General features: G+C 40.6%; 1 protein-coding gene across 2 annotated transcripts; it reads right to left on the bottom strand.

Moving 5' to 3' along the window:
* Positions 1–1,068: 1,068 nt before the first annotated feature.
* snw1 (SNW domain containing 1) lies at positions 1,069–10,169 on the bottom strand. Of its 2 annotated transcripts, XM_086019672.1 has the most exons (15): positions 10,029–10,169; positions 6,334–6,442; positions 5,876–6,029; positions 5,410–5,571; positions 5,159–5,254; positions 4,569–4,675; positions 4,181–4,285; positions 4,007–4,076; positions 3,727–3,792; positions 3,525–3,641; positions 3,047–3,188; positions 2,813–2,915; positions 2,596–2,713; positions 2,090–2,253; positions 1,069–1,699 (listed from the first exon to the last, which is right to left on the bottom strand). In XM_086019672.1, exons 2-15 carry the CDS (start codon positions 6,345–6,347, stop codon positions 1,507–1,509), a joined length of 1,611 nt encoding a protein of 536 aa, XP_085875798.1. In that variant the 5' UTR covers positions 6,348–6,442; positions 10,029–10,169; the 3' UTR covers positions 1,069–1,506. The 2 variants fall into 2 exon arrangements, with proteins under 2 accessions (XP_085875798.1, XP_085875797.1); XM_086019671.1 differs by lacking the exon at positions 10,029–10,169 and having other exon boundaries at positions 6,334–6,461.
* Positions 10,170–11,112: the final 943 nt, after the last annotated feature.

The raw sequence follows: 11,112 nt of genomic DNA on the forward strand, positions 1-11,112 counted from the left end.
TCTAAATTATGTCTGCATAGTCACACCCTTTTATCCAAATTGCAATGCTGAATACTTCGTGGTGCAAAGTGATTGTGATGATGTATCACAGCATTATGTCTCCCAAATATGGCTCAGCGTATACATAAAATAGCTCATTTATAAAATTTTGATTGCATTGCATTCTGCAGCATTGTACAATTATATTGCAAAGACTATGTATTCTATTCAAAATGCTCTGAGTAAACAGAATGAAACAGCATTTATTTAAGTAAGTGCAACATCATTGGTAATTTTCCGTAAAGGCGGCTGTGCTTCTGCTTGCAGTCTTTTAATACCAAAGGTCATGAAGTCACATCCCTCTCTAAACTTTGCAACCATTTATCAGCCAACTTATTGCTTTTCACTGCAAGGAGGAAGAATATCTCAAGAGACATCACCCCCCCAAAAAAAAAAAAAAAACAACAATCCAGAGTACAGATGTGCTACAACGCAATATTTTTTATTATTTCTGGGCTTGTTTCCAGATAAGCAGCGATCGATCATGCCTTCTATCTGCAACCTGAGGATTCCATTGTGGCCCAACACAATATGTCCACAGCTGAACAAAAGCAATGCCAGGGAACCAATTTCCGCTTAGCGTCACGAATGAGCATCCCATTCATCAAATCATAAAGCCAGACAAGAGCTGCGTGGAAAGACATTAACAAGCTGTCCAAGCACTAACCAGTAAGACAGGCTGGAGGGGTCTGCACCTTTTCTGTTGTTTTTGTGATAGAAATTTTGCTGATGTCCTTGCCAACAGAAAGACAATATTTTTCAGGTTGTAGCCTGCAAACTGTATGTCAACACATCCCGCTAATGATCCAATGGGGGCCCGATTCACTGAGCAGTAGTGTCAGACTGTGACTCGCAGTAGGTAGGAGTCATCATTCCTTTATTCTGCAAATGAGCAAGAATGATAGAATGATCATTTTCAGAGAGCCGTGTAAATTCATTTTAAAGATCATTATGATAAGAGTTGTACTGTACACATTTTTTTTTAGAAGTTAGGCTATACTGGCTATATCACAACAACCACACCCATCACACACTAAAGGAAATTTATTCCATAGTTGTACAAGGATTACAAGGATGTTTTGCTTTCAAGATTTGTGTACATACTTGCCATCCAAGACTGGCAAACGGTAACAACACCTACGCTGGCATCTTAAATATTACACAACTGACAAAAAAAACAATGTGTCAAGAAAAAAAAAGGTTACATTTAATGTGTGTGTGTGTGAAAACTAACTTAAATTGATACACTTCCAGGACGGAAGCTTCCATATTACCTTCTGGATTTTAAACATTAATTGGTCGGAATGTAAATATACAAAAAAAAAAATGGAGGATTAAAAGTGTGATTTTCACACTGGCTGGAAAAAAAAGACAACTGCCTCTAGACAATGGGGTGGAATAAAACACCTGTGTTCCAAACTAAGCTTGTAGACAAACATCCCTTCTCTCGGGCATGACCATGGGGCCTCACTCCTTTCTGCGCTTCTTGTCGTGGTAGTCGTCCTTGGAGCGGCTGCTGTTGGACGCTCTCTTGGAGCCGCCGTGCTGCTTGGCTTCCTCCAAGAATTTGTCCAGACCGAAGGGGTCCTCCTCAAACTGGACAGGCCCCTCACGCCTCTGCCCATGATCAGCCCCCGAGAACTCCTTGTCGGGAACAAACCTGCAAGAAGGAAGCGCGGTTAGATAGATGATTTCAGCTGACTTCACAAAATGTGTTTGCAGGAAGCAGTCTGGCCAATATACACTTAAGTTTTCGAACTAAACTTAGAAGCCAGCGATAGAATCAGAGCTTTTAAATATAATTGTCCCCTCTAAGCCCATTTCTGCATGCCTGAGCTTATCACATTAAACCATACGATGTGTTAAGCTTATCTGATAAAGCAGTTTCTGAAAAACGAAAAATGAGCTTTCTAATTAGTGTGTCTGCAGCAATGAGTCCATGTGCTATACATATGTCACCAAACTAAATGCCTACCTGTGACAAGTATAGGCACTATGCTGGTGTCACAAGATCAACAAAGCTAGGCTAAGCTAACGCATTTGCAAACACCTGTTGTTTTGCATGAGTGTGTCAAAGTCATCAGCGTAGGCGTCCTTGTCGATGGTTTTGCTGGGTCGGTAGATGTTGGAGGCCATATCTCGGCCGCCGCGGAAAGGCTGGTCGTACACGTTGTACGTCTCGTCCTCGCCACCGGCGAAGCCGCTATCCATTCCCTGGGAAGGCAACAAGGGAAGGGAAAGGACATTTTAGGTAGTAATCTATAACGGCCGATCCATTCAAAGCAAGGTTATTATTGCTTTTGAGCAATTATCTTGTGGTGTGGCGAAAATGATTATCCCTGCCATAATCAGAAAACAGTTGTTGTCGACAATTGTGAATGTTAAACATGTTCAATATTTACCATCAAAGCTTTTTATGTGTGTGGTCAACCTGCAATGTGGTTAGCTAACGGTTTGCCTGATTTTTTTTAATTTAGTATTTCTTCTTCTATTACACCGCTTTCTCACTTTGTCTTTTCCAGTAACGGATGACGATTTGTTCATGTTGGCACTCACTTTACTCTGGTTGAAAAGTCGCTGGTCATACTGGGCCTCACTGGTGGTGCGAGGGTTGGGCACACCCAGAGCAATGAGCTCACTAATGTCTCGGTCTTGGTCCCTCTGCAGTTTGGATCTGAAAGAAAAAGTTGTATAACTCGAATATGAATTTGTGATGACGTGTGAAATCCAGACTTTCTATATGGACAAGTGGATGATTGAGCGTGTCCAGCACCTCTTATCAGGAGCAGCCCTGGAAATGTTTCTGTCGTGTTGTCTCTCTTTCCTTCTGTCATGGCGGATCTCATCACGCTCCCTTGCCTCTCCGTCCTCGCCACCTTCATCCAATATGAGAGAAAAAGACCATTTTGAAGAAAAAAGGGATTTGCGATACGTTTTGAAGGATATGCAGACCCCACATCCAGACATACAACTTGTTTGGTCATGATATACTGGATACACATCTCACCTTTGTCCCCGTGACTTTTAATTCCAGCTCTGCGGTCTCGGGCCATCTGGGCTAACTCCCTGAGTTTCTCCTCTTTCTTTTCTTTCTCCTTCTGGGCCATCTTCTTTTCCACCTGGGCTCTCATCTCCACCGCCTCTCTGGCCTATACACACAACCGAAAGATCAGCAGCTAAGATGAGGTAGCCATTTCAAAGTCCATATACGGTAAACACTAAATCAGGCAGACATGGTGGTCGATGACTAAATAAGTTGAGTAGAACAAAGCTATTTTGCTTTCTTCTTTACATGGTAATGTTGCCTGATACAAACCAATGGTTGATAGTTAGCTAAATACTATACACAAGGACTGCATGTAACTATGTCAACTTAATCAAAATGAAAGCGCCCATAATGATATTTCAATAATGATTGAAAACAAAGTAAATGAATTAATAAATGTTTCCCAACCAATGATTTAAAGGGCAATGCGTAAGATTACTTTTCTATCAGCGATGTAGAGCGCCTCAGCCAGCTTGGCGAAATTTTCATTGATGTGGACTGTTTGCAGCCCTCTGCCATCAGCTGCCAGACGCTTGTCAAGAGGGATGGTGTAACCCTGAAACAAAGACACCAGTGATCAGTCAGAAAGACACCGTGGGCCACTTTTAATTCATATAAATGCACTTTGGGTGGTACATTACCTTAGCGTTCTTCCAGTTGGAGATGCATGGAGGAATCTTCCACTCCTGCTGTTCCTTCACTGTCATCTAAAACCAAGAGGAGGAAAGAAAGTTAATTGGGCCAGCTGAAAATAAAGGTAAATTTGGTTTCAAAGGCGTTTCAGAGACTATGGGGCAGAGAAGTACAATTTTACAATGGAATTAAGTTCCTAGTCCTAAAACCTACAAATGTCATAAAATGATACCATTATAAACCGAGTACCCACTCTATAGAATCTCAAATATGGAATTCCAAGAGTACCTTTCTGCTTGGAGAATGCATGACAGGTGCTGGTGGTGACGGAGGCCCGCGAGGGATCTTCTTGTTGATCCTGCAACACATCTATTCTTAATCAAGTTCTTTAAGGTTAAGCAGACTGTTCGAAAGCAGCTCCGGGATGACGTATATATAATATCAGGAGATGAACATGATTACTTAAAACGTGGTGGTTCCATGGGGTCTTTCTGCATTTCCACCATGCGGATGACTCTTTGCTTGGCTCCAGAGTTGAAAGCCACTCCCTGCTGGGATGGGGTGTACCTGATGGACAGACAGAGGCAGATACCTTTATTTTAGATACTAGAAAATGTTTTATTTACAGCATTACATTGCATTCTTGTGGCTGCATGCTGACAACCAGTTTATAATGACATCTATATCCTACATGGTGCCCTTCTTTCTTCCAAATTCTGGAAGTCCAACCCACCTACTAAAGTCTTGTAAAAACATGTTGTGTATTTTTGACCCATTACTCAATGTGTTAAATTTGTGAATAATTCAGACATTTCTCCAGTGACTGTGATGATGAGAATTGTTTTGATACCTGATGTACTGTGCTGGGGCCTGTTTGTCTGCTGCTCGCACAGGCATGGCAGCAGCAATCTTTTGTGATACCTGCTTGCTGAGGGCAACACGGGTTTTCTCAGTCAGCTAAGAGGATGACACACAAAGCACAATAAAGTCAGTCTCATTGAGCATGATTCCTTTATGTACGTAATCTTGTTTACAAAGTGAATACAAATGCCACAGGATAACTAGTTTGGCAATATGAAATCCTGTATGTCATCATGCTTTCCATGCTAATATTTACCAGAATTATTACTTCACTACTGTGTTAGCATGACACTACCGTATTCCGATGAACAAAATCATCTTACGATCTTGTGACGCATTATTCTACTATGGATTTATTAACTTGTGTCTGCTTTTCACAACAGTTGTTTGAAACATCAATCATAAATTCCAAAGCAATACCAAGAGAATTTAGACTGTATGAATACAAAAAGTAACAAGATCACAACTGGGTTATCTGTTAGTCTTTTGCAGGTTTGCATGATGATAAATATTTATGGATATCCTAGTCTGAGAAAAAAAAAATGCTTTTTTTTTTTAATAACTTGCACCCCATTTTACCTCTTGAACAGATTCCTCATCAGGCTTCTGTAGTTCCGGGGTGTCTTCATTCATAACTTCTTTGGGAAGGAGATCCGTATACTTACTGAAGATCACCTACCACAATGACAAGACACAAAATGACCAAGTTAGATTTTGCCAGGCATTGTGTCTCACTGAAAAATTGTTGGGCCAAGCCTAACTATCTTTTCATCTCTGTGTTTGTATTCTTAACTGCACGCTTGTGCAAACTGAGTGGTTTGACTGCTTACCTTCTCCTTGCTTTGTCCTTGTCTTGCAATTGCATCATATTTTACTTTTCCCTCTGCATCCACCTGCATTGTCAAGGCATTGGAGGTTTTCTTTTGCCTACCCATCTCCAGAGGAAACTGTGCCACATGGATCTCTGGAAATGCTCCTCCATCTCCAAAGTCCTATAGAAGAACAATAATTTGCAAATACTGTATGGTTGGAACTATATACACTATTTAATTCATTCATACGCACCAGAAAAGCATTTTGACGTTAACTGTTAAGATGCGTGAAAGCAACCACTGAGGCAAGAGTTACATGGGAGGCAATCCCCACAGAGAGCACCTGTGCTCCCACAGACAGGAAATTCATATACTAATGTTGTCTTTATGTTTAATAAACGCATAATATTATTTATTTGTAGTCGACACAAATATATGCAGTTCTTCTTATCACAGAACTTGGCAGTCCTCTCTTGATTCGTACCTCGATAGCGCGAGGCACCCATCCATTTCTGTGTCCATAAGGTGGTGGTTCTCTTCGGGAAGCAACCAAGGCAGTTGAGAACGACTTCTGGGCACGAAGTCTGTCCTCCGCTTCCAGTTGGTCTTGTGACAGCTGGGTGGGCGCCGGTAAAAAGCTACACACAAAATAATGTACATTATCCAAGTTAGCTGGAACTCGTGCTAAAAACGTATATTGTATACATTCTGAAATATTTACAAATATAACAATGCAGCGACGCTAACTTGTCGTTAATATGGTGGCTATGCTATTGTTAGCTTTGCTATGGAAACAAAACTACACATCAGCTCACGGTGACGAATCAGACCACTTGAAAATATCGTACGCACTGCGTTGAAGTGATACCGGACACGCAAAAATGTCTTTTGTTCAAAATATCATCAATTAAGTACAATAAAAGGCCTTGTCGCGATGCTTACCTCGCCAGAGACATCTTTTTCCTCGTTTTCCAGAGCAAGCTACTTCCGCTTTCTTCTTCGTCAGAAGTTCATTTGGCAACTACCATCCATTCAATTGCGGCACTGACACCTGGTGGCTCAAGACAGCAGCTACTCTGTTACTCCGTTTGGCCAAATTACAGCAGTGGTTGGAAACGGATCCAGTTTCACTTTATTTGTTCAAAAATTATTAATTAAAAAAATATCTATTTGTACATCTCTCCATAGGAGGCACCTTTAGTAACAGGCACAACAATAAAATGTTCAACTTCTTCCATTAGAGGGCATACAGTCAGGTGTAAAGCTTGTTGCAATACAACAGAATAATTAAGTCATGGTTTCCTCCAAGTTACCAGCTTTGTGTTCGATTAAACAGGCCGAGATTTCACACCGAGTTAGGTGAATTTTGGAGTGAATTGTGACAAAAATAATTATTTCACTTTTCATACTTTGTGTGACATTTTTGTTTGGAAAATGCCATGAGATTTTACGGATGTAAAAATGGGTGCTGGCTCAGTAAAGTTTTGGAAACACTGGTTTTCAGTACACATACACTGCAACTACATACACTCGTACATTACAGTAATTTAGTTTCTATCAGAGGTGGAACAATCACTCATACTTAAAAGTACAGACAAAAGTTAAAAAAAAAATCTGGCGAAGAAGTACTGCTTAAAATTTGTACTTAAGTAAAAGTAAAAAAGAACTTGAAAAAGAAGTCAACCCAAACATATTTTTTTCAAGAATATGTTCTATGCAAGCCCACTTTTTGAAAAAAGGCATTCTGATAAATATTGCGTTTGTGGAATAAGAGTTGATACACCCATTTTTAGCCATTCTGGGGGCGGCCAATTTGTCACTTCTGTCTACTGAAAATGACATCACAACTGCTCAGGTAACGACCAATCACAGCTGCCCCCCCCCAAAAAAATAAAAAAAATAAAGAGTTAATCCACCCGTTTTTAGCCATCACTGGGGGCGGCCAATTTGTCGACTGAAAATAAGATCACAGTTGCTCAGGGCTTAGGTAATGACCAATCACGGCTCACCTGTTTTCTGAAGCTAAGCCATGATTGGTCGTTATGTGAGCCCTGACCATCTGTGATGTCATTTTCAGTTGACAGAAGTGACAAAATGGCCGCCCCCTGAGATGGCTAAAAAGGGCTGGATTTTGCTGCTTAACTCATATTCCACAAACGCAATATTAATCAGAATGCCGTGTTTCAACTAGTAGGCCTGCTGGGAACATATTCTTGAAAAAAATGTGTTTGGGTTGATTTTCAACTTAAAGTAATGACGTATATGGTCTTTATTACATCCCACCATATAAACCTACGCTTGTATACATTTATACAGTACTGTATACTTCCACAATGTGGAGTGGTTAGCACATCTGCCCCACAGTTGATACATCCTGGGTTTAAATTTTGGTTTACATTTTCTCCTCATGTTTCCTCCCACTTTTCAAACACATGCATGTTAGGTTACTAGAATATTCAAAATTGTCCATAGGATTGAATCTGAGTTTGTTTGGTTGTTTGTAAATAGTATGTGCACTGCGATTGGCTGACAACCAGTACGGAGTGTGTCAAACCTCTTGGTTGAAGTCATTTGTGATTATGCTCCATGTGATGCAGTGTAGAAAATGGTTGCATGTATGTTTCATTCACATCATTGATTGAACTTGTGCAGAGTTTGAACACATTCACACTTCACTTGCTGCAACATTCTGCTAATTCGTAAACTTTTAGAATTAGTGTGGCATTTTCTCTTCGGTAAATATTAAACAGTAAATTTCAATTATTAATGTGGTGCAAAAAAAGGACATGTCAAGGTATATTATTCATTGCACTGTGGCAGTGTCTTCACAGAACAATGAATCTAATCATGTGGGGAATTACTTTCCGCCCTTATCCATTTAAGATCCGAAACTGTGGTTCTCACCCTCATTGTGACCGCTGCTGTCTTTGGGCACATATCGTTGGCGCGCTACAATCATGAATGAATTAGATCTAGTCTTGGGCATCATCATCGGCAGCATCATTTCCATCACTGTCTTCATTAATACATCTCCGTCTAAATGACATTGCCTTCCCCTTGTCTGCACCCACAGTAGCACCACTTAAGAGGCATTAAGCGGCCTAATACTATTTAACTGGCATGACTGATGAAGTGTTTTAAACACCTAGGGAAATGTAGCACCGTTTTCAGACTGATATGTTTTCTTTGGGATAAAGGAACATTTTTTAAGTGATTATCATTTTTTTTATCCAACCAAACAATCAATTAGAGGTTGGTCCCTGCCCGTAGTTCTTACTTTGAGTATTGTGGGAACAGTTTTGTTAAGGCCCGGCCTTTTGTGTTCGAGGAAAGGGCCTCGAACCATCAGGCCATCGAACTTTGTATATTCAAAATTTTTTCTGTGTTTTAGTGTAAAACAACCCTGTTTATCATTTAACATACATACCGTATGGTAATAGTTCCACTTGATGTTGAGCCAATCTACATGTGATGGAAAAACTTGTTTTGTCTTTCTGCTCATACAGCCAGTAAATCATTGTTGTCCCACTGTAAACTGTCAAACAAACACACCCAAACAGCTTCATTCTAAACGAAAATTGAAATGAAATGAAACTTCTTTGCCAGTTCGATTGTTTACAAAGCTTAACCCTGTCAAACATGATTCATGCTGGGATTATTAACAGGTAAGCAAAGGGGAAAAGGGGAGAAGAGGAAGCAAGAGCCTCATGAGGACGAAATAGGAAATGAAAACAACTCCAAGTGGGCCAGCAGCCAGTTTCCAGGCTGGTGAAATCACGTAAACGTTCGCATGCATAATATCCATATACACCTCACAACGGAACTAGTGGAGCGAACGCTTATTACAAGAAGCACAGCGTGTTAAACCAAGTGATGCAATCCCACAGTGACACGTTCCTCATTATGTGTCGCACTGCAGTCTTTCACCTGATGTGATGATCTCATAATGCTTCCTTACCACACGCGTGCTACATTTTTCTTTCCAGTCAAACATGATTATGCGGCCAACATCACAGCCTTTCTGCTATGCATCTGTTCAGTTGTTCCTACAATGACCAAGTGAAATGGAAAGAAACAGACACCGAGCGTTGCAGTATGTGAATTGTGGGTTGTGTTGATAATTTTTGGAGAAGACATGACAAAAATGAACAGGCAACACCAACCAAGACAAATTGTGTTTTGTCCTCTAAAGTCTCTTGACTTGAAAGTGTGATCAAAGCCAGGGTTTGTACTCTAATCTGGTGCTTCCAGACCTGAGACCCTCCCGGCTAGCATGACTCCCCTGTGCCAGCACCAGCATCTTTCCAGAGGAAAGTGAGCCAAACAAGGTCATTAGAAGTCGGGGAGAATAAACAGCAAGGTTAGCATATGGCAAGTTCAATTTATAGGGAGGGTCAAAGACTATATTGTACATGCGGAGCAAGATTTGAGTTAAATCAACAAAAGCAACATGTTTAAGTTTTCATTTATTTTAAATTACTTTACTTGTAATTCTTTTTTTTACAAAATGTCCAATAATTATATTATGATGATCGCTAACCCTGTTAGCTAATGCTCGTCTGTGCTTAAAAAACAAACAAAACAAAAAAACCTCAATGTTGTTCTGGTCAAGAGCGTTCTACACAAAGGGGACTTACCTAGTTGCTTTAGGCATTGTAATCCGGTATCCAGAGTCTGACTGTCCTTCAAATGGAATTCAACCTAAACATATTTTTTTTCAAGAATATGTTCACTAGTTGAAACAAGGCATTCTAATTAATGTTGTGTTTGTGGAATATGAGAAATCCACCCATTTTTAGCCATCTCAGGGGGTAGCCATTTTGTCACTTCTGTCGACTGAGAATGACATCACAGTTGCTCAGTGCTCAGGTAACGACAAATCATGGCTCAGCTGCAGAAAACAGGTGAGCCGTGATTGGTTGTTACCTGAGCCCTGAGCAACTGTGATGTCATTTTCAGTCGGCAGAAGTGACAAAATGGCCGCCCCGTGAAATGGCTAAAAGCGGGTGCATTTTGCTGCTTAACCCACAAACGCAATAGTAATCAGAATGCCTTGTCTCAATTAGTGGGCCTGCATAGAACATATTCAGAAAAAAAATATGTTTGGGTTGACTCTTTAAAAGCTGCTTTGGATCTTCGCCCAGCCTAGCTGATCATGTCATGGGCAGAGAAACTAGATATCGATAAAGATATTATTTGAAGTAATCCAGTGCAGAAAGACTCCAGAGAGCCAACTCTTTGTATACACCGAATAAAAAGTCAATTTTCCATTATACTGTATGTTCCTTTTAAATGAGGCTCACGCTGAGCTATAGTTCCTGTTTTGGCCACTAGATGGCAGAATCACACAAAAGTGTCCTCTCTTGAACAGGTAATCCCAATCCATTCTCGAAGGCTTTCACAAGATACCTGCTTGTATTTGCATATACAACACGGAATCCAATTTGCATGAAAAAGACACTGTATCACCTGCATGATGCTGTAGGTTTGTATGCATGTGTATGCTTCTTGAGTGCGGGTGTGCTTGAGTGCAAGCTTGTGTGAGAGCAGGAGGAAGCATTAGTAGTCTACGCTTGATAGAGCCAGCGCTGGCCGGTCAGGGCCGCTTTGCATCAGCAAGCGAGCTATCTGACATATTATTTTCACCTCTGGGGTTTGGACTTTATCCAAGCCAAATAGTGCATTCAAGGTGGTTCAACACCATCCAGATGAGAGTTCAAA

The sequence above is a fragment of the Filicampus tigris genome, chromosome 20 (assembly GCF_054856515.1).
Source record: "Filicampus tigris isolate MCC_2025a chromosome 20, RoL_Ftig_1.0, whole genome shotgun sequence".
NCBI classification, from domain to species: Eukaryota; Metazoa; Chordata; class Actinopteri; order Syngnathiformes; family Syngnathidae; genus Filicampus; species Filicampus tigris.

What these genes read in the sequence shown, in the direction of transcription:
- snw1 (XM_086019672.1), bottom strand. An exon ending in CCAACTGGAAGAACGCTAAG is followed by an intron (nt 3,642 to 3,726) that starts GTAATGTACCAC and finishes TCTTTGTTTCAG; the next exon opens with GGTTACACCATCCCTCTTGA. An exon ending in TAAAAGTCACGGGGACAAAG is followed by an intron (nt 2,916 to 3,046) that starts GTGAGATGTGTA and finishes TATTGGATGAAG; the next exon opens with GTGGCGAGGACGGAGAGGCA.